General features: G+C 35.9%; 2 protein-coding genes across 9 annotated transcripts in view; both read left to right on the forward strand.

The window, feature by feature from the left end:
• Positions 1 to 12217, forward strand: part of COLEC11 (collectin subfamily member 11) — a 92067-nt gene extending 79850 nt beyond the window's left edge. The window contains exons 8-10 of the mRNA XM_074209596.1: positions 2438 to 2500; positions 10810 to 10980; positions 12135 to 12217. The gene's annotated coding sequence lies outside the window, so the exon portion shown is untranslated. The remainder of the gene's footprint in view (positions 1 to 2437; positions 2501 to 10809; positions 10981 to 12134) is intronic.
• Positions 1 to 21979, forward strand: part of ALLC (allantoicase) — a 64051-nt gene that overhangs the window by 762 nt on the left and 41310 nt on the right. For 2 of the 8 annotated variants that reach the window (XM_074209590.1, XM_074209588.1), the window contains exons 2-4: positions 2438 to 2500; positions 12005 to 12071; positions 16947 to 17041. In XM_074209590.1, coding sequence (XP_074065691.1) covers positions 12047 to 12071; positions 16947 to 17041 — 120 coding nt within the window. In that variant the 5' untranslated portion in view covers positions 2438 to 2500; positions 12005 to 12046. Of the gene's footprint in view, positions 1 to 2437; positions 2501 to 10899; positions 10981 to 12004; positions 12072 to 12154; positions 12218 to 16544; positions 16855 to 16946; positions 17042 to 21979 lie in introns of those variants that run through there. The other 6 variants (XM_074209591.1, XM_074209589.1, XM_074209587.1 and 3 more) reach the window with 5 other exon arrangements.

A 21979-nucleotide genomic window follows, 5' to 3' on the forward strand; every position in this document is an offset into this window, starting at 1 on the left:
GTCTAGGTGGGGTAAATATTGGGGCAAGGTCAGAGAGATCTCTTTTAAAAGACTGTACTTGGAGGAAATAGAAAAAAAGAACCCTGGATCTCCCCAATAATTTCATTTATAGGACACATGATACATGAAGTCATCTGATCATTATTATTCCCAGCTTATAACTTATCAGTGCTTTCCCTCTGCTGTGAGTAATATTAGTGATATTGTTTCTGGGAAAATTGGTAACTTCCCCATTAGAAATTCTATTTTTTAGAATTTTGAAAGGAAATATAATGAATTGATTAATTTATTCAACATCTTCCATGAGGTTCTCTTATTATGTCTTATACATAACTTTGAGTTCTCAAAAGCTAGAGAGCAGGTCTAAAAAATTGGAAAGGCTACAAGTATGAATGTGTAGTATATCAGATCTAGAGAACTTTTATCTATTGTATAGCAGAAAGCAATAAATGGTTCTGGAGTCAGAGGACTTGGGTTCAAATTTCATCTCTGATGCTTATATGCTACATTTATGATTTGGAGCAATTCACTTTATCTCCATGGGGTTCAATTTCCTCATTTGAAAAGTGAGCTTCCTTCTAGTTTTAATTCTATGATCTTTTATAGGTCACAAGGTGAAGAATTTTTCAGTTACAGAAATGTATAAAGACCATTTACCTAGTTGAGGGTTAGCTGATCCCTTTGGGGGTTACTAAGAGATCGGTTAGTTTGGATGCTTGAAGTACTGAAGTATTTAATTTTTACTGAGCAACTATCATATTTGAGGCTCTATTCCTATGCTAAAGGGGGATAAATTAAAAAATGAGCAAGATTCAATGTCTCTTAAGCAGCTTAGAATATAGTGGAGGATATTATAAATACAATTGACTACTATTCAAACTGTGGTGTGAGCCTGGGCAAGCCACTTAACCCTGATTGCCTCATATCTAGGGTCATCTTTAGTCATCCTGATTCATATTTGAACACTCAACCCAGGTGGCTCTGGAGGAGAAAATGAGACTGATGGCTTTGCATAGCACCCTGTCACCCAAATTCACATGCATGTCAAGGATAACACCTCCCTAATGTCATGATCTTCTTCAAGGATGAAGAACAACAATTCACACTAAAATAGAATGTGATAACTTCATAAGAAAGTTACAAAGACTTTCCAATAGGAATTTGGAGGTAGGGAGAGATATTTTCTGGGTCAGGGAAGACTTCATGAGGGTCAGAGGTGTTTTTCTTGGACCCCGAAGGAAAAAAAAAGATAGGGGGAAAGAGAAAAAAGCAAAGAAAAAAAGAAAAAAAAAGAAATTTATATGATTATCATATATTTAAAAGGAATAGCAAATTGTACATAGTAGATTTGCAGTTTCATTGTGCAATAATCTTTTTTATTATACAGTGTAATAGAAATGCTCGTTTTCTTCCATAAATTAAAAATAAAATAGATAAATGTGAAAAAAGAGAATGTCAGATGTCTTCAGGGTATGACAAATTATGTTTGGTTGCAGTATTAGATTAAATGCACAAAATAGATGAGAAGGTAGGTAAGGATTAAATTGTGTGGAATGTCTTACATAAGTTATTAAGCTATAAAATATAAGGATTTTTACTTTTAGCTTTCTTTGTCTAACAATCAAATCTCATTAGAACAAACTCCAGAGGGCACTGACTGCTTTACTAAAAAATGATGGTGGTATTTTATTAAAAAAAAAGTTTTAGACTTCAAAGTTAAAGTCCATAGGAGCCACAGGAAAAAAACCACAGCTCTTAATCTAGTGAAAGAATAGGAAGGACCCTTCACATTCCTCCATTTCATTCTAGCAGTTCTTCTGGGGCTACTTCCCAAGTATCTCTTGGACTGGCAGGCAGGTGCCCAGGTGGGTGGGTGGGTGACTATTTACCATTCAGGTCTTAGGAACAATTTTGAGAAGTTTTAATGTAATTATTCAGTATACTCTCCATAATATGTCAATTAACCAGTCAGAATTAGCTTTTACAAAAGAGTATTTACTGTAATAGTAGTTAAGAACAGAACATTCTCATCATACACCTTCCCATATTAAAAATCCCTGAGAAGAATGGGATCAAATTTGAAAGCACATGTGACCAAAGGGTAACTCAAACCTTGTGATTACTGAAAGTTCTTTTCTCCCTTTGTGGAGTTTTTATGCAATTTTCCATGTGTAGCTCGCTCTCTCGCTCTCTCTCTCTCTCTCTCTCTCTCTCTCTCTCTTTCTCCCTGCCCCCCCCCCCCCATTCCAAGGATTTGATTTCTTTGTAGAGTCCCAAATCTACCTTTTTTTTTTTCCCAAGGGTGTCTTTACTTCCATTGTCATCAGACATTGCTGCTCCAGGGTAAAATACCTTCTATGTCAATGGGATGGGAATAATACTCCTCCCTCTGATCTAGGGGAGGGGAGAATCTCATCACTGTCCATTCTTCCCCCAGGACAATTCTCCCTTATACCAACTAGGTTGCCTTACTAAAATCTGCTGCTCTATTATATATAAGGTAAGTCTACATCTTTTAAATAATCCATTACATTTCTTGTGTGGCATCAGTTTGATTTTATCTAATATTCAAGTACTTGCTCCTAAATCGATTAAAGACTTAGTTTATACCTTGTTTGATTGATTTAACGTGGAAATCTGGTTGGAGGTTTCCTTCTTCATTCTTAAAAACCCATTTCTTACAAAACTCTCACTATGATGATAAACTTAGAGAACCCTAAAAAATCAGCTAAAAAATTCCTGGAAATAATTAGCAACTTTAGCAAAGCCACAGGATATAAAATAAACCTGCATAAATTCTTAGTATACATTACTAACAAGATACAGCAGCAAGATATAGAAAGAGAAATCCCATTTAAAATAACGTCAGACCACACAAAATACTTGGGAGTACTTTATGAAAACAACAATAAAACATTTTTCACCCAAATAAAATCAGTTCTAAGTAACTGGGCAAATATCAATTGCTCGTGGGTAAGTTAAGCTAATATAATAAAAATGACAATTCTACCTAAATTAAACTACTTATTTAGTGCCATACTAATCAAACTTCCAAAAAAATTACTTTAGTGAGGAAAAAAAGATCAAGATATCAAGGGAATTAATACAAAAAAATGCAAAAGAAGGTGACCTAGCCATACTAGAACTAAAATTATAAAGTATCAGTTATCAAAACTGTCTGGCTAAGAAGGGTGGATCAGTGGAGTAGACTAGGTACAAAAGAGACAGCAGGAAATAACTATAAGTAATCTTTTGTTTGATAAACCCATCGAGTCTAGCTTCTGGAATAAGAACTTATTCTTTGATAAAAACTGCTGGGAAAACTGGAAGATAGTATCTGGATAGTAACTGGAAGATAGGCAGAAACTAGGTAGAACCTAGGCAGAAACTAGCATTAGACCAACATCTCATATTCTATCTCAAGATAAGGTCAAAATGGGTGCAGGATTTAGAAAAATAAGACAATATTATAAACAAATCAGTAGAATAAGGAATAGTTTACCTGTCAGATCTATGGAAAGAGGAGCAGTTTAGGACCAAAGAAGAGATAGAGAACATCATAAAAAACAAACTGGATAATTTTGATCATATTAAATTAAAAAGTTTTTGCACAAACGAAATCACTGTAACCAAGATCAAAAAGAATGTAGGAAACTGGGAAACAATTTTAATAACTAGTGTTTCTGACAAAGGATTCATTTCTAAAATGTATCAAGAACTGAGTCAAATTTATAAAAAAAAATCTTTCCCCAATTGACAAATGGTCAAAGGATATACAAAGGCAATAGTTATATGAAAATTTGCTCTAAATCATTATTGATTAGAGAAACGCAAATTAAAGCATCTCTGAGGTACCACCTCACAACTCTGATTGACCAATATGACCAGAAAGGATAATGATCAATGTTGGAGGGGATGTGGGAATCTGGGACACTAAGCATTGTTGGTGGAGCAGTGAAGTGATCTAACCTTTCTGGGGAACAATTATGCCCAATGATAATAAAAATGTGCAAACGCTTTGACCCAATAGTACCTCTACTGGGTCTATACCCTGAAGAGATCATGAAAAAGGGTAAAAACCCTACATGTACAAAAATAATTATAGTAGTTATTTTTGTAGTGGAAAAGAATTGGAAATTGAAGGGATGTCCTTCAATTGGGAAATGACGGAACAGATTGTGGTATATATATATGTGATGGAACACTATTGTTCTATAAGAAATCATGAGGTATGGGATTTTAGAAAAGGTTGGAAAGATTTGCATGAATTGGTGCTTAGTGAAATGAGCAGAACCAGAAGAGCATTATTCACCTTAACAACAACATGGGGTGATGATGAACCATTTATGGACTTACTCATTCCATCAGTGCAATAATTAGGGATCATTTTAGGGGATTTGTGATGGAGAATACCTTCTGTATCCAGAGAAGGAACTTACATGAAGACCATAGTTTATTATCTTCCATTTTTAAAAATTGTCTTATGTATTATGTAATTTTGCTATCTCTAATGTTTTCTTTCTTCCTGTTGGATCTAACTCTTTTCTTACAACACATTCAACTTTGATCTATGTTTATCATGGATGCAAATGTAAAGCCTATATCAGAGTGCCTCTGTTGGGAAGAGGGGAGGTGGAAAGGAGGGAGGGAAAAAAATTGTAACACTGAAAACCTTACCAAAAAAATGGTTGAAACTACCATTGTATGTAATTGGAAAACAAATAAAATTTATTTTAAAAAAAGCACCACTTCTTTCCTTTCCAAACCTCTTTGGGTTCCATGTTTTTTCTTTTTTTTGTTTTTTGCAAGACAATCAGATTAAATGACTTGTCCAAGGCCACACAGCAAGGTAATTATTAAGTGTCCGAGGTTGCATTTGAACTCACCTAGTTGCCCCTTCATTTTGTTTTGGGTAGATAATCTCATCATGGGGGTATTTTTTTCTTTTTTTAAGGTGCAGATCACGTGGTGTAATTTTCTCATAGGTGATATTGTTCAGTTGTTTTAACTCACAAATGTCTGCCTCTTTATGAACTCTATTTGGGATTTTCTTGATGATAATTTTTTTTTGTTTTTGTTTTTGCAAGGCAGTGGGGTTAAGTGGCTTGCCCAAGGCCACACAGCTAGGTAATTATTAAGTGTCTGAGGCCAGATTTGAACTCAGGTAGTCCTGACTCCAGGGCTGATGCTCTATCCACTGTGCCACCTAGCCACCCCTTACCTTGTTACTGTGTGACTCCAGACAAGTCACTTAGCTTCTGGTTGCCTCAGTTTTCTCAGTTACAAAATTGGGATAATAACACCCCTCTCTCAGGGCTCTTGTGAGGAACAAATGAGATAATATTTGTAAAGCTAGTCACAGTGCCTAGGCTAACTCTTATTATTGGTTTTCAGTTCAGGTTGTAATCAGGGGTAGGGATCTTTTTTTCTGCTGAAAGTTATTTGGATATAACATCATTTGAAGGCTATATTTGGTCAAACATTTAATTTACTCCTAAAAAGCTACTAGATTTATTGAATTTTGAGTTTTGCCTGTGTTTGCCTTGTCAACACCAGACCAGAATGATCCAAAGACTGGAGATTCCCCGGTAGCAGATAAGGGTAATGAAAAAAATATAGGAAAAACAATTGTGATGGAGAAAAAGGAAAATAGTAGAAAGTGGAGGAAAAGAAGAACATTGGCTTAATTCAGACCAGATTTAAGGATGTGGGCAGCCAATCAAAGGAAGTTACTCCAATCCTCATGGTAGGAGATGCAAAGGTAGGCATGTTAGACAATTTAGGCATACTCCAAAAGCCTTTCAGGGACACCTCCATAATAGGCAAACTAGATGTATCCAGATAAATTTAGGTTACAGATATTCCCCCTTCCTTTTTTTTTATTTTGCCAAGAGAAGGGGACACAATAATGACTCTAATTTTTGAAATTCTTTCTCTTCCTCTCTTTTGATATTGTGGAACCTGATTTTTCAATAGGATAACAGTGAAACTGTAATTTTGTTGGTATTGGATGCTCTTTGGAAGTCTTTCTGTAATTCGAAAGAGAGCTCTCTAGGAGGGCTGGGTAGGGCACTAATAATCGAGTAATTAGTCCAGGCTCACCCAGCCAGTTGGTGTCAAAGACAAGACTTGAATGTTCAGGTCTTTGATTCTCTAGCCACTCTGAAACATTGGTCCAACTTCTTCACAATAATATTACCTCAGGCACAGACTTCCTTTGTATATATATCTGGTTTAGTCCACTGTTCCTTGTTTTCTTTATTGTCATTTCAATTTCCTTCTGTAGCACATTGGGGTCAGTGTTACCAATAACAAGGGGTTAACTCCCTAGGTAGATGGAAACTTACTTAATGAATAAATCATAATCTATTGATTGAGATACAAAAGGGGTTAAGTGATTTATCCAGGTCAAGTGCTAACTGATAAATTCTAGGTCCTCATGGCCTCTGGGATGTTTTTCTAATATCACCAATTTGCTCATCCTTCTTGTCTTCTTTTGTCCTATTTGCCTTCTTTTCAAGTCAAACTCTTTTCCACTGAATAGCACTTCACATACTTAATGATGGTTATCATCCCCTTAAAGCTTTTCTTCTTTAGGTAAATATCCCCAGTTCTTTCAACCAAACTTCATATAGCAAGATTTCAGGGGCCTTCATCATTCTATTCACCATCTGGATTCTCTCCAGCTAAAAACAAGGTATTTGGAACTAAGCTCAACAATATTCCAATTGTTGCCTGACCAATGAAGACTACATTGGAGCTATCACCTTCCTAATGGGACTATGACTTCTCTAGAAACTGTGATTCTCCCACTTTGACCATGAACCAGAACTCTCATGGAGTGATTATGGGGAACTAGGTGCCCTTAGAACAGTGACATCACATCAAAATCTATTCGAAATCACTCTCCTAAGGGACAAGATTGTTGCTATTTTCCTTTATATCAAATGGAAAGACTTATGGGAAGAAATTATTTGTTTTTTATTAAAAATGTTTTGAATATCAATTGCATGTCAGCAATGATAGGTATTTTATAGATGGATGGGACACAAAAACTATAGCTTTAAAGGTATGCCGTTTGTATTATGTCTCACCTTACCTATTGCAAAGGTCAAATGATCTCCTAGTCTTTCCTTTTTTTAAATCATTCTCCACATAGCTTCCAAGTTGATATTTCCAAAGCACCATTCTGAGTATGTCCCTCTTCTATGTGGTAAGCAAAATTGTCTCTCTATCTCAAGATCAAATACAAACTTTTCTGAAATTTAATCTCGAATCAGCCTATATTTCTAGACTTTACATATTATTTCCCTTTTTTTTTTGCACTCTATGATTCAGCCAAACTGTCTTGTTATCTTTTACACATTATATTCCTTTCACCACTTCTGTATCTTTTGGATTCAAAGGAGTTTGAGGTGGGAGTGGGAAGAATAGCAGCTCTAGGGGTTAGGACAGGTCTCATGAAGTCCATGCCCTTTGTATCCACTCATGGGGCATATCCCCTCCCAACCAAAGGTTGTACTTAAGGGCAGCATTGTTCTTTGGGTAAAGAACAATTGGGTCTGCAGTGCTGATTATCAGACATAAGAATCATAACATTTTAGAGCTGCAAGGGATGCTACAAGTCATCCATTCTGAACAGAATGTGAAGCTTCAGTTCCTACTCCAATATACCTAAAAGATGGAACCTCGGGTCTTCTTGATGACCTGTCTACATCTTCAGGAAGACCATTCCATTTCCGGACCTTTCTGATTATTTGAAAGTTCTGATTATTTGAAAGGTTTTCCTTACACAGGGAGCCAAATTTGCTGGCTTATTACTTCTGCTACTTGTTCCTATTTCTCAAGCTAAGCAGGATACTCTCAACTGCTTCCATGTTGCAGGCCACAAAATATTATGATTTTAGTTGGGGTGAGACCACATGTTCCCATAGGAAACAAGAGGTCAGTTACTAAGCATCTTTTTTTATTCACCCGTCTTTCACTCTAATCTGACCAAACTAGATGCTATTAAGAGGAAAATGATCAGTGGGTTAGGTTGCAGTTAGGGAAAAGGTATTTAGCAAAGGGAGATTTTGAACAGGGGTTGAGGCAGGAGCTAAAATTCTGACGGAAAGCTATCTGCTCTTTTGTGCCGATTCTTAAATGATGGCTTTATTTATAATTCAGTAGTAGGTGGCTGCTGCCACCTAGTGGATTAAATAGAATTACTTTCTACTCAGCATCTTCATTCTATTTTCTTTGGGAATTTGTAGTTAATGATTTGATTTGATTTTTTACTTAAGATGTATAACAAGAATTTCCATAACATAGTCGAATAAAAAATATTATTTCACATAATATTGAAGACCTATCATGTGAAACTTTAAAAATAAACATGCAAATTTTTTCTTTTTCCCTTTTTTCTATCCCCCTACCACCCCCAGGTTACCATCAGACACAAATATGTATGTGTATATATGCATATACATATATATGCATATATATGAAATAGCATTATATATGTATATATATTTATACACACACATACTTCTATTTATTAGTTCTTTCTCTGGATTCAGATAGTCTTCCTTCATTTGGTCCTTTGTAGTTATTGTGTTTTCATAAGAATCAAAATCACTTATTTGCTCAAAGTTGTTCTTAAAACAATATTGCTTTGCTAAAAAAGGTGTTTTCTTAGTTCTGTTCATTTCACTCTTCATTATTTCATTTAAGTCTATTCGTGTTTTTCTAAAATAATCAAACACATCATTTATTATATCATAATAGTATTCTATCAAGATCATAACTTGTTCAACCTATTCTCCACTTGATGAACATCCCTGAAATTTCCAGTTCTTTTCCACTACAAAGAGAGCTACTATAAATATTTTAGAATACATGAATTCTTTTCCTTTCCCCCTAAACATTTTTGGAAATAAACCTAGTTGCGATAGTTCTGAGTCAAAGGGTATATAAGAGGTAGTTTAATAACTTTTTGGGCATAATTCCAGACTGCTCTCCAAAATGACTGGATCAGTTCACAGTTCCACCCACAGTGAATTAGTATCCCAATTTTTCCACATTCCTTCCAATATTCGTTGCTTTCATCTTCAATCATTTTAGCCAATCTGATATGTATAAAATGATATCTCTAGTCAACACTTTTTTAGAACTGGAGAAAGTTCTGCCAGTTCTCTAAGGTAGAAAGGTTTCTCCAATTCATCTCTTTTCTAGCTGATGGTCATTCACCCTCTCCTGTCCCTGGAAATGTTTCAGGTAAAAAGGGCTGAGCATCTCTAGCCGTAGTTGATGCTAGATGCTTCTGGGTCCTGCATACTCTGCATTTATTTATAGATTTATCCATTCCCAGGTCACAACAGCTTGGACCCATCTCAGGACTCTTAGGATTTCTAGATGTTAATAATAGCCCTTGAGATATAGGCAACTATATTGTTCTTGGGTAGATGTTATGATGCCCTTAAAGTTTTTGACTGATGATATTAATTGAAGACCTTAAAATTTACAAAGTACTTTCTCTACAACAGTCTTGGGAGGGAGGTAATACAAATATTATGATTCTCACTCTTGAAAGGAGAAAACTGAGGTTCAGCGAATATGATGATCCTGAGCTTAAATTTGATTTTTTTGGGGGGGGCATCTAGGTGGCACAGTGGATAGAGCACTGGAGTCAGGAAGACCTGAGTTCAAGTCCGGCCTCAGACATGTAATAATTGTCTAGCTGTGTGACTTTGGGGAAGCCACTTAACTCCATTGCCTTAAATAAAGTAAAGAAAAAAAGCTAAATAAAAATAATAGGTTTTGGACATTTGCTCCCTGTTTGACCCTGGGCAAGTAACTTAAATCTGTTTGCCTCAGTTTCCTCATTGGGAAAATGAACTGGAGAAGAAAATGGCAAACTACTCCAGTATCTCTGCCAAGAAAACCCCAGATGGGATGACAAAGCTTCAGACACTACTGAAATACTTGAACAAAGTTGGAAGGAATCCAGAACTAAAACTGGAACATGGGATCTCTTGACTCCAGCTGTTTTAAGAAGCCACCCATTCTATTAATATGAAAGCTGAAAAGCATCAGAATCAGAAAAATAAATGGTTAATTGTGCAATTTCAAGTATCTTGAATTCAGAGAAAACATTAGAAGATGTACATGGGCCCCTTATCTGCTTATGAGGCATTCTCTGACCCAGATCTAGAGCTGGAATGGACACCTAATTTAATTCTTTCATTTTATAGTAGAGAAAATTTAGACCCCAAGAGGAGAAGTGATTATTTTCTAGAGTAACCCAGGTAAGTAACAGAGCTTTTAGTTTGTGTCCTCTAGACTCCAAACCACTTTTTTCATCTCATCGCACTGACTCTTCATAACAGGCTACTAACCTGTGCCCATAATGAAGTCGCTGATAATAGGAGTTTTGTAGAATCATTGGCTAAGTTTAGAGAGGCTTTGCCACCAGAAGGTGTACAGGGACTGGGTTTTTCCCCAGTGGTAGCAGCACATTAAGACCACTCATTCAGGTATAGAAGGATATTGGTGGTACAGGAAGCATGCAGGGTGACGATTCTTTAATTCAGAACATAGATGAACATCAATAACTGCAAAATAAGAGAGGATGTAGTAATTGTAATAACTAACATTTTCTATAATGTTTTTTAGGCTTAAATAACAGGGGGTGAGATACCAGGTTTTTAAGTTAGCTTCAATATTTTAGAGTACTAGTTTTCATAAAGAAACCACTTTGGAGTCTTCATCATAAGATGTCTTACAAATGTTTTTTAATCTTTTGTATTCTTTGTATGTCTAACACAGGAAGGGTTCTTAAAAGGTATTTACTACTACTTTCTGTGTGGTAAAGAAGTCTCAGGGTGCCAGCTTAAACAGAACTATTCCTGTTCCTCTGGGTTATTGAAACTTTTTAGTCCGAGATTGGTCCTGAATCAGATGAAGCCGGATGTAGTAATTCAAAAAAGCTTTTACCAAGTGAGTACCTGCTATATGCAAAGCACAAGGGAGAAGTAGCACAAAAAAATTTTGGTGCTTAGAGAAATAACACTTTCAGCTAAAAAGATCTGTGGAGGGGTGGCTAGGTGGTGCAGTGGATAAAGCACAGGTCCTGGAGTCAGGAGTACCTGGGTTCAAATCCCGTCTCAGACACTTAATAATTACCTAGCTGTGTGGCCTTGGGCAAGCCACTTAACCCCATTTGCCTTGCAAACCCCCCCCCCCCAAAAAAAAAGAGCTGTGGAAGAAATAGATTTTAAATTGAGCCTTGAAAGAAGGGGATGAGTTCATTTTGTTGTTGTGGTTTATTTTTGTGGGGCAATAGGGTTAAGTGACTTGCCCAAGGTCATATGTCTGAGGTTGGATTTGAACTCAAGTCCTCCTGACTCCAAGGCTGGTGCTCTATCCACCTAGCATGATCAAGGGTTAAGATTTCAACAGACAAAGGTGGAAGAGAAGGTGTTCGATGTAGATAAAACTGCATGAGCCTAAGGAGATTATGTATTGTCTTTGGGAGAATGGCCAATAATTCATTTTCATTGGAAGACTGGGTAAGTACATGAGGGAGAATAGTATGTGTTAAGACTGAAAAGTAGGTTAGAGTGAGATCTTGAATTCTAAGCTAAGGAGTTTGGCTTGGACTCAGTGGAGAGTGAATCCAGTGAAGGTTTTTGAGCCAGGGATTGATATAATCCATCACAGCATAATAATTTTTCAAAACTATAAAAAAAGATAAAAGATTGATTTCTTTGGAGAGTACTCAGTCTTCACATCAGTAAGTAAGAAATTAAGACTCCAAAGTATCTTTCCCTTTGTTAAATACAAACTTAGGACAATGATCAGGATGCTGGGAGATGTCCTGCTGGGAAGAGACAACATATTGATAATATTGTACAAGTACAATAATCTTTGAAGGGCAGTTTTGGGCAGAGATACTGTGCAACTTTCATAGTCAGGTAACAAAGGAGATTAATGATTTTTCCTATTCTTTGTTTCTGTATAGAAATCAACCCTTTCCCAGTCCAAAGGGTGGTCATTTACCATAATGGCCTCCACCTTAATATTTAGAGGTAAGATCTTAGAGAATAAAACTTAAAAATGTCTAACATATTTTCTATCATTTTAATTTTAAGGTTCTTATGGTTTTAGTCCTGACAAATCAGAAATGTGCAGGGGCCCTGGGTTTAGAGTCAGAAGATCTGAGTTTGAATATCAGGTATTTTGTCACTCCCTACTTATGAAACTCTGGGCAAATTACTTCATTTCTGGATTACCATTTCTTTATCTTTCAAATGACAATGTTGGATCAGATACTAAAGTCTTTTTCAGCTCTAAAAGTATAATTCTATGATCTGACAGTTGTATGTTGGGTGTACTGGAGCAAAAAAGAGATTGGGAAAGTGGGTAGATCAATTAGAAACTATTGTGGTAGTCCAGATGAGAGGGTCTAGAATAGGGTGGTGGCATTGGGAATGGAAAGGAGCATCACACAGATGTGACTGACATCTCATCTTGCTGAACAGAAGATGTGTTTTCTGGACTGATGATGAAAGGGAAAGTAATTAAACTGATTTGGGATTCACTTCTCCAATCTCTTCCATATTTTTTTTTTTGCAGGACCAGAGGCAAAAGGTGTCCAGATACCATTTATTAGCCAAGCAATAAGATTTGAAAGGATGACAATATAGAATTTTGAATGAGCCCCGGGTCCATGATTCTGTTTACAAGCATTTTAGATTATTGCTAAGAACTTAATGAAAACACGATGAAATCGAATGTGGGACATGCAGCCTGCAATAATATTAGTGAGGAGCAAATTGTTCAGTATCACAGGAGAAGAAATTAAGAAAGGGAAAGAATCCAATACCTTAAGGTGAAAGATGTTTGCAGAATGTAATGAATTGCTCTGTTTACTAAGGGAAAGCAGTCCCTTCTGCCAGCCTAGGCAGGAATAGAATTATGATGAGGGATAAAGAGCTTATCCTGTGAAGTACATTCAGATCCTTTCCCTAGGTCTGGTCTCTGCCCTGGTTATATCCCAGATTCACAGCCTATATATCTACTAAGGATCAGTCACCTTGCTTGTCACCTGCCTCAGAGATGTACTTGGAAATTCTGAACCTTCCTCAGGAATACTTAGCTTTGCAGAATTTTGTGGGAATGGAATGGGTTGTTTGAGACTAGAGGTGTTTCTATTGTGTATCACTTAGACTTGGCTGTTATCAGAAATCATCCTTCTGGTCACCAAAAGACAGTCTGTTAGTCTGTTTTCAAGGGGCTCATTGTCAAGAAGGAGACCACATGCAAATAATTATACACAAACAGGATAAATTGAATAATCATCAGAGGATAGACAAAAGGTTTCTTGTAAAATGTGGGATTTTGTCTGAATCTTGAAGGAAGCCAGGGAAACCAAGAGGCAGAGACGAGGAGGGCAAAAATTTGAGGCATGGGAAAAGACTGTAAAAATACCCAGATAGTGTATTTTATTTGAGGAGCAAAAAAGTGTCATTGGAACACGCATTTTCTGGGTGGGAGAGAGTGAGTAAGGTCTTCAAACTAAGACTGGTTGACTACTTATTAATTGTGTTGAATTGGTGGATCATTTTTGGCAGTAATTGGACTAGCTAACTGCTCATGCAAGTCTTTTCCAGATCTGAAATTGTGTCTTTCTGTGAATGCCTGCTTCTATAAAGAGAGTAACTTTAGTTGATTCCAGGTTTCTGATCCCTATTGGAAAAGTTTCACATATTCTTGGAATTCTGTAAGGATCAGATTTTCCATCTGAGAGGTGAGGCTTATTTTTGTTTTCATTTTTTTCTTCTAAATTGTCTTTGGACTGGGGAAAGACTTTTCAAGAATCAAGAGAGAAGGTAATCTATGAAAACTTTGTAAAATTATATGTTAGGTTGTATCATCATTTATTTGTAAGTATGAAAGTATTAATTTCTGGATGTGTGTGTGTGTGTGTGTGTGTATAGATGCTGCATTCCAAGGCTAAGTAAACATCATGTCATAGCCAGGATTAGAATCACTCTCAGGGAAATTTTGATTTTTTTTTGAAAGAAATCTTCATGAACTATTCATTTTTCACCAGTGTGAGGAAGTTAATAGGTAAACTTCCTTACACATGATGATACTAGTAGTGATGGCAGGTCCCATCCATACCCAATTAGCATGGCCCCAAGTGTCTATCTTGCTTGTCCTGAAATTTCCACCATTAAATAGCTGAATGACCACAGCATTAGTTTTAGAAGACCTAGTTTTAATCCTGATTCTGCCCTTAATTAGCTTTGTGACCTCAGATTATTCACATACACTTGCACTTTTCTTTTCTTGAGCTCATGCATCACAACTATTAACAAAAAAATTAGACTAGGTAATTTAAGGTCCTTCTGGCTCTGACATTCTATGAATACATTAAGTTCCTTCTCTGAGAGAAGCAAAGGAGAATCAATGGAAGGGAAGTAAGCCCAAGTTTTCCATCAATATATTATACTAAATGATTGAGTTTTCTGTTAATTCTATAAGCTTCTTGGCTTGTCCTTCAGAATTTGTTTTGGTCACAGTCACATCCATGCCAGAATGCATTAGAGGCAGCTGGTGGAACAGTGAATAGAGCCTTGGGCAAATCCAGGCTCAGATATTTACTAATTATGTGACCCTGGCCAGTTTACTAAACTTCAATTTCCTCAATTGTAAAATAGTGATAATAACACCTTTCAGGGTGGTTGTGAGGATCAAATGAGATAATTATTGTCTTTTTTTTTTTTAAAGTCCTTAGTATAGTGTTTGATACATAATGGGTACTCAATGAATGGCTATTCCCTTTCCTTCCCAGCAAGTTACTCTTCCAATTATGGCTTGATTTGGCAGATTATGTTCCCAGAGAGGAGCTATTGTTTTCTTCAGATCTAGGAGTAACCCCTGAAGGCTAGGGTTTTTAACTATGTATAGCTCCTAAGCTTCTCCTGATAGGCTTCCCAATCTCAATCAGCCAATCAAACTTCATTCAATTTTTAAAATGGGTTTTACCAAGAAGGGATAACAAGACAATTTCCCCCAAAGTGGGGGATACATTCTCCCCTTACATATACAAGATACCAGAGGACAGTGGGCACAAACTTGAAAGAACTATAGGAGTGAAAGGGTGCTTCCTACTGCTGCTCTTAGAAGTCCTTTTTTCTTTACAAAGTCCTTAAGTCCTCTTTATTTGAATTTTCATCTGGGTTTAGAGGATTGATACCTTTCTAGAGTTCTTGAAATTGCTATTATCCTCAGGTGACTATTAACATGCATTTGTCAGTCAGGTAGCATTTATTAAGCACTTACTAAGCCTTGGGTATAAAAAGAAAGGAAAAAAAACAGTCCCTTATTTCATGGAATTCCCAGTCCAACCTGCAAACAACTGTGTACAAATAAGACATAGACAGAAAATTGGAGATAGCCTAAAGACTAAGGAAGACAAGTTTAGGTTTCTTGTAAAAGGTAGAACTCTAGGTGGGACCTGAAAAAAATCGGGGAAGCCAGGAGGAAATGAGAAGGAGAATTTCCAGTGGAGCACCCAGGACAGCTGGTAAAAATACTCAAAGCTGGAGATGCAATGTTTCTGGTGGGAAGCTGGGAAGTCAGTTTCATTGCCTTGGGCATACGGAAGTTTCTGGATAAATTGGACATGGATGGGGAGAAGTCTGAAAAAGATAAGATGAACACAGGGAGGGAGGGAGGGGAACTAGCAGAAGAGGGTGTATGTGTCCAGAGTAAGGGATAATAACTTGTAGGAAAAGTTAGACCCAGAAAACAGAAAACAATTTTTTATTATCATAGAGGTGATCAAGTTCATTCCTCTAATCTCAGATCACAGATGATAAAATTGAGGCTCAGAGAAAGGTTAGGAGAATACAGACTTTTAAAAGAGACTGTTTCTTTTTTATTTTTATATCCCCAGTACTTGTAATTTTTATTTTTTATTTTATTTATTTTAATTTTTATGTCCCCAGAGCACTAATGGGTGCTCAATAAATGCCTGCTAAATTTAATCCTTGAGGATACTTATAACCATCATGACCTGTATTTTCTAAATTAAGCAAAGGGAGACTAAGTGACTTGTTCATGATAACTCAGATATTAAAGAGCAAAGCCAAACTCCAAAAGGACGTCTCATTCCAACTTTAACACTTTATTTATGCTTAATTTACGTACATAATTTCTGGTTAAGTGTTTATCCATTTATACAAAATGTTTAAGAAAAATCCAAGAAAAAAACAAATGTAGGGTAAATATTAATCCTTTTGTAGGAGCTAGACCTGGGAGAACCTAGCATTCTGTGGGTTTGATGTGATATTTTCTGAATATTTCTTAATGTTATAACCTGAGCACCTTTGTTGTGTGAAACCTAAGCACATATTTTGTGCCAAACCACAATGTTGCTTTTCCAGTTAATGTTTAAACTAAACTTTGGTTTAGGTTCATAGAATTTTAAAGCAGAACAGGACCTTAGAGATCATCTAGTAAAATTCTATCAATTTGCTGATGAAGAAATTTAGCCCTAAAGTGGGGAGTAACTTACTCAAGGTCACATTTTTCTGTTAGCTTTCTCTTTAAAAAAAAAAAAGGAAATGAAAACTCCTTTCTTCAAAAAAGGAAATCAAAATGTGTGTGTGTGTGTGTGTGTGTGTGTGTGTGTGTGTGTGTGTGTGTGTGTGTGTGTGTGTGGTTTGGGGGGGGAGTAGACCTCCCATTTCTATAAAGCCAGAGGGAAATTTCACTGTGTAATTTGCTCATTGCCCATCCAGTTTTCTGAGAGTCTCCCTTTCTCCTCTGTGATATTCTATATGGACTGGGATGAGGAAGGTGAGATCCCATTCATTCATTCATTCACTGATTTTTATGATTGGAGGAGCTAATAGGCCTGGTTATTTAGTCTGGCTTTTTTGTTTTTGTAGAAAAAATGGCTGATTATCCTAAGGAAGGCAAACCTGATGAGATTCCAGACTTCATCCAGATGACTGACTTGGCATCTGAACATGTAGGAGGAAAGGTAAGTAGAATTTGCAGTCCTATTAGCACCATCAAGTATTGAATGTGCTCACCCTAATGACAGAAATGAGCTGAAGCAAGGCATAATTAGAACCATTAAGAATCAGGTTGTAGGAAATGCCTGCTTATTACTTTCCATGAACAAACCTATTATCTCTAAGGATGTCAAAAGAAGCCCTTCCCTTCTCCTTTTTTTCTAAAATGGGCAATAATACTGAGTATTCATGTCACATTTTTATAAGTTTTACAAATATTAAGTATCTGTATAGATAATGTTCTGTCATCCCCTTCTCCCATCTCAATTATGTTTATTTTTAACTCACATCAGTTGTCTGGGAATAGTCCAGCATAAACTAAATGTGTATCAGTCAGACAGAAGAATTATATAGAATGTATAAAAAAAAGTTCTTGGATATCTATTCTATGTATAGCACTACTAAATTAGATACACAGGTATATAGTTTTATTTATTAATTTTAATTGATTTTAATTGTTTTTTTCCTTGGGGGGGAGGGGAATGTACTGTGATTATCCAGCTAAAGGAGTGGAAAAATTCCTTTTATTCACACAGTTTAGCAGTTTAGCAACTGCTCCACAAATTTCAATTTTAGAGTCTTGGAAGGAGATGGAAGGTGACTTAGGGTGATACAGTCACTGTGGGAGAGGTAGGACTCTAACCCAGATCTTCCTGGCTTTCTCAATCCACTACACTTTTATTGCTTGCTCCTGTATGTGATCTTTTAGTAACACTAATGATAGCCAGTTTTTCTATTGTGATTTAAGGATTAGAAAGAGTTTCTTTTTTTTTTTTATTTTATCTTTTCCAATTACATGCAAAGATAGTTTTCAACAGTCATCCTTTTTTTTTTTTGATTTGTTTTTTGTTTTTGCAATGTAATGGGTTTAAGTGACTTGTCCCAGGCCACACAGCTAGGTGATTATTAAGTGCCTGAGGCTACATTTGAACTCAAGTCCTTCTGATTCCAAGGGCAAGTGCTCTATCCACGGCACCACCTAAGCTGCCCTTCAACATTCATCCTGTTGCAAGCTTTTGAGTTTCCTATTTTTTACCACCCTCTCTTCTCTTCCCCTTCCCTGTGGCAGTGACCGATTTTATATAGGTTGTACATGTAAAATTGTGTTTAAAATATTTCCATATTAATCATGTAGTGAAAGAAGAATTAGAACTAAGGGAAAAAACCATGAGGAAGAAAAAAAAACATAAAAGAAGTTTTCTAAAAATTAACACAGTCTACTTTCTTTGCATTCAGACTCCATAGTTTTTTCCTCTGGATGGCATTTTCCATATTATATAAGAATTTTCTACTTAGTTTTCCAATTTCTATGAGGCTTGTTTTTTTCTTTTGCAAGGCAATGGGGTTAAGTGGCTTGGCCAAGGCCACACAGATAGGTAATTATTAAATGTATAAGGCCGAATATGAACTCAGATATTCCCGACTCCAGGGCCAGTGCTCTATCCACTGCGCCACCCTGAGAGGCTTGTTGATAATGATTCACATCAACAATAGCCCTATGAGGTAAATCTTATTAGTCCCATCTTACAGGTGGGGAAACTGAGACTTGAAATGGGACAGGGCCCCTAATCAGATGGCTAGTAAATAATATGTTTTATCATGCCATAAACTTGGGTTTTATGACCACAAATGCTGTGCCTGTCATCTACACTGAATTAACTAGAGTTAATTAACTGTTGTACTGAATCAGTATATACAAAGAAGCAAACTGGAAAAGTCTTCATCCTCAAAATACATTCTGCTTTTTCCAGATTTTTTTGTGTTTGCTCATTAAATTCCCCAGTCTTCTTAAATTTTTATATGTTTTTCTCAGTTCAATTCAAATCCCACCTCTTCCATGAAACATTTCCCTGATTGATCAGTGAGAAATGATCTTTCCTACCATTAAACTCTGAGTACCCTATCTGTACATTGTCATGTACTCAATATTTTCTATCTTGCATCATAGTTAGCTGTTTGTCTCCCCTTCTAGACTCCAAGCTTTTTGCAAGCAGGGATAATGTCTTATTGACTGTACTTTTGTATATCATCTTAAATGCCTATTATACATTTGCATTTAGCAAGTGATTGCTTGAAAGCACACACTATATGTTTTTTAAATGAATGAATTTTATGAGATCATAGGATTTAGAAGTGGAAGAGACTTGAGAGATTATCTAGCTCAGGGTTAATTTTTTTGTGTTATAGACCTCTTGTAGTTTGAAGATTATGGTTCCCTTCTCAGAAAATACATAGATTTTAAAAATTAATATTATTGTATATAGTAGTAACAATATTATTTTACAAACATCTTTGAGTGAACAAGTTATTTTGTCTAGTAATAAAAACTCTAACTATAAAGGACATACGAAGAGATACCATCTGCATCCATAATAAATAGGAAAAAAAAAGAAAAAAATTTATGTAATTTATTGTCATTTGAAAGGAATAGCAAATTGTACATAGTAGATTTGAAGTTTTATGAACAATCTTTTTTGTACTATGATCTTTTTTATTGTGCTATAATAAAGAAATGCTATTTTATTCCATAAATTAAAAATAAAATGAAGATGCATAATTTAAGGCAATGTTAAATTTCAATTAGAAGTTAGTGAAAATAAAGATATAATTTTTTTAAACCCAAGTTCAGTGATCCCTTGAAATATATTCATGGACCTTTTGGGGATCCTTGGACTCCTGGTTAAGAAATTCTTATGTAGTTCAAATCTCTCATTTATAAATGAAGAAACTGAGGTCCATAGATGGGAAATGCTTTGTTTGAAGTCAAAAATCTTCTAATTTTAATAATGCACTATACTAATACTGAGACATTGGTTTAGAAATAATTTTATCTGTAATACTTAAATGGATCTATGATTTAATTAATGTGAGTACATGGTAACCCACCCATACCTTCTCATCCTGTATCACTTTTTCCCATGCTCTTATAAATGTTGTAGGAGGGGTCTGTCCAAAGTATTAGAGACCTTACTCTAGGATGACCTTTTATCTTTAAAGTAAGACAAATTCAAATCCAGCAACATTTATTGTTCAAGGCATTGTATGGATATGTCAAGAAGAAGGAATAGTTTTGCTTTTGGTACAATAATTTTTATTCATTTTCAACTGACCAGTGCCTCTAAGTCTTCACCCTTAGATTCCCAGGAACCCTAAAAAAAAGTCTCATAGAAATGGAAAAGCATAAGTAGAAAGTGCACTTTACCTCTTGGCTATTTGCACAGAAACTGATTTTTATCTCTGATTGGCTAAACTTCAGGGGTTCAGAGTTTGAGTTGACTAGATAAACATCTCAAGGTTCAGATAATTCTTCAAATTCATTTATGCTCTTAGGTATATAAGCTTTGTTTGGATAGTCTAGCAAACATAACCTTGATAGGTCACTTTTTCCTTTTTTTTTTAAAAATTCTCTTCTCCCTTTTCTCTTACTCTTTCTCTCTTTTCTTTCATTTTTCCAGCAGTGATGATAATTGGGGAAAGAGCCCTGAGCTTGGTGGGGAAGGTGGTAGTGGATTAGAATCTTGACTGTTTCTTAACTAGCTATGTGAACTGAGACAAATCACTTTACTTCTCTGATACTTGCTTTCACAATCAGTACAATGGAAATGATAATAATAATAATAATAATAATAATAATCTTACTATTTCCCCCATAGGCTCATTGTGAGGCAGCTCTTCATAAATCTTAGAGTATAAGTGAGATGTGAGTCATTAACATGCTTCTCATATGCTACATTTATCCATTCCTTATCTCTACTTTGGGGAAAGAAATATGAAAACTTTCCCTTCTTCTCATCAGATTTCTGTGATTGTTAATACTTCTAATGACTTGATCAAAAGTAAAAGAAACCAGAATTGGATTTAGGATTGAAAGGGGACCTTTAAGATGAGCTCCTATTCCCCATTTTACAGATGAAGAAGCTGTTCTAGAGAGGGAAACATAGGCAAGTAAGTAGCATGGCTAGTATTCAGTCTGAGATCCAATCTGATTTCAGCATGGCTGATATTTTCAGTTTTATCATGTTTGATGGAACTGTGTAGAGAAGGGTCTAGGTTCATACTTCTAGCTCCAATGTTACTAAACCTTCAGTCTATGTGGATAGTAGATGAGTTCCCTGGTCCATTCTGTCAGCATCAGGGGAACATAAATCTAACTGATTATCAGTAAAATAAGAAGGTTGGAGTAGTTGATCTCTAATTCTTTTAAATTGAGAGCCATATCTATAGTGGAGCAACTAGAGATTTGCCCTAGAGTGCTGAAATTTAGAGGAGGTTAAAAAGAGGAGGCATAAATAATTCTCACTAGTATCTAGCATTGTGGAGATGCTGGAATCATCAGCAATGATAGGGACCTTGGGAATCATCTAATTATCTGAGCAAAGAATCCCTTTATAGCTTCCCTGACAAATGATCATCTACTCCTAAACAGGTAGAAACATATAATAGTATTTACTTACTTAATGAGAATAATTATTTAAAATTAGGCGCTTACCAGATGTATTTCTTCCTCCATGGTGGAGGAAAGCTACTCTTCCTGACTGGCCTATACTCAGTCTATTCTTTTACCTTACAAACTGTTTGCCCATCTTATTGTGCCTGGTCTTGGTAAGAGAATTTTACCAAATGATCCATGGTTTTTGTCTCAGTCATGCTACCCTATTGCCCTGACACCTCTACTTTTATCAGTAAACTAGCTTGAGGAGATAAGTTTCTTTACTTTAATTAGTAAAATATCTCCTAAGAAGTGTGGGGAGTTTCTTGTTAAAGACAGTTTAGTTGGTTTATTCTCCTGTCTTTTTCATGCTGCCTTTGGCAGCAGCACATGGAGTTAGAAAGTCAGTGATTCTCCAAATGACAGGCATGATACACCTACTAGTTGTAGAATTCTTTGCCTCCATAATTCATTC

The sequence above is a fragment of the Macrotis lagotis genome, chromosome 1, assembly GCF_037893015.1.
Source record: "Macrotis lagotis isolate mMagLag1 chromosome 1, bilby.v1.9.chrom.fasta, whole genome shotgun sequence".
NCBI classification, from domain to species: domain Eukaryota; kingdom Metazoa; phylum Chordata; class Mammalia; order Peramelemorphia; family Peramelidae; genus Macrotis; species Macrotis lagotis.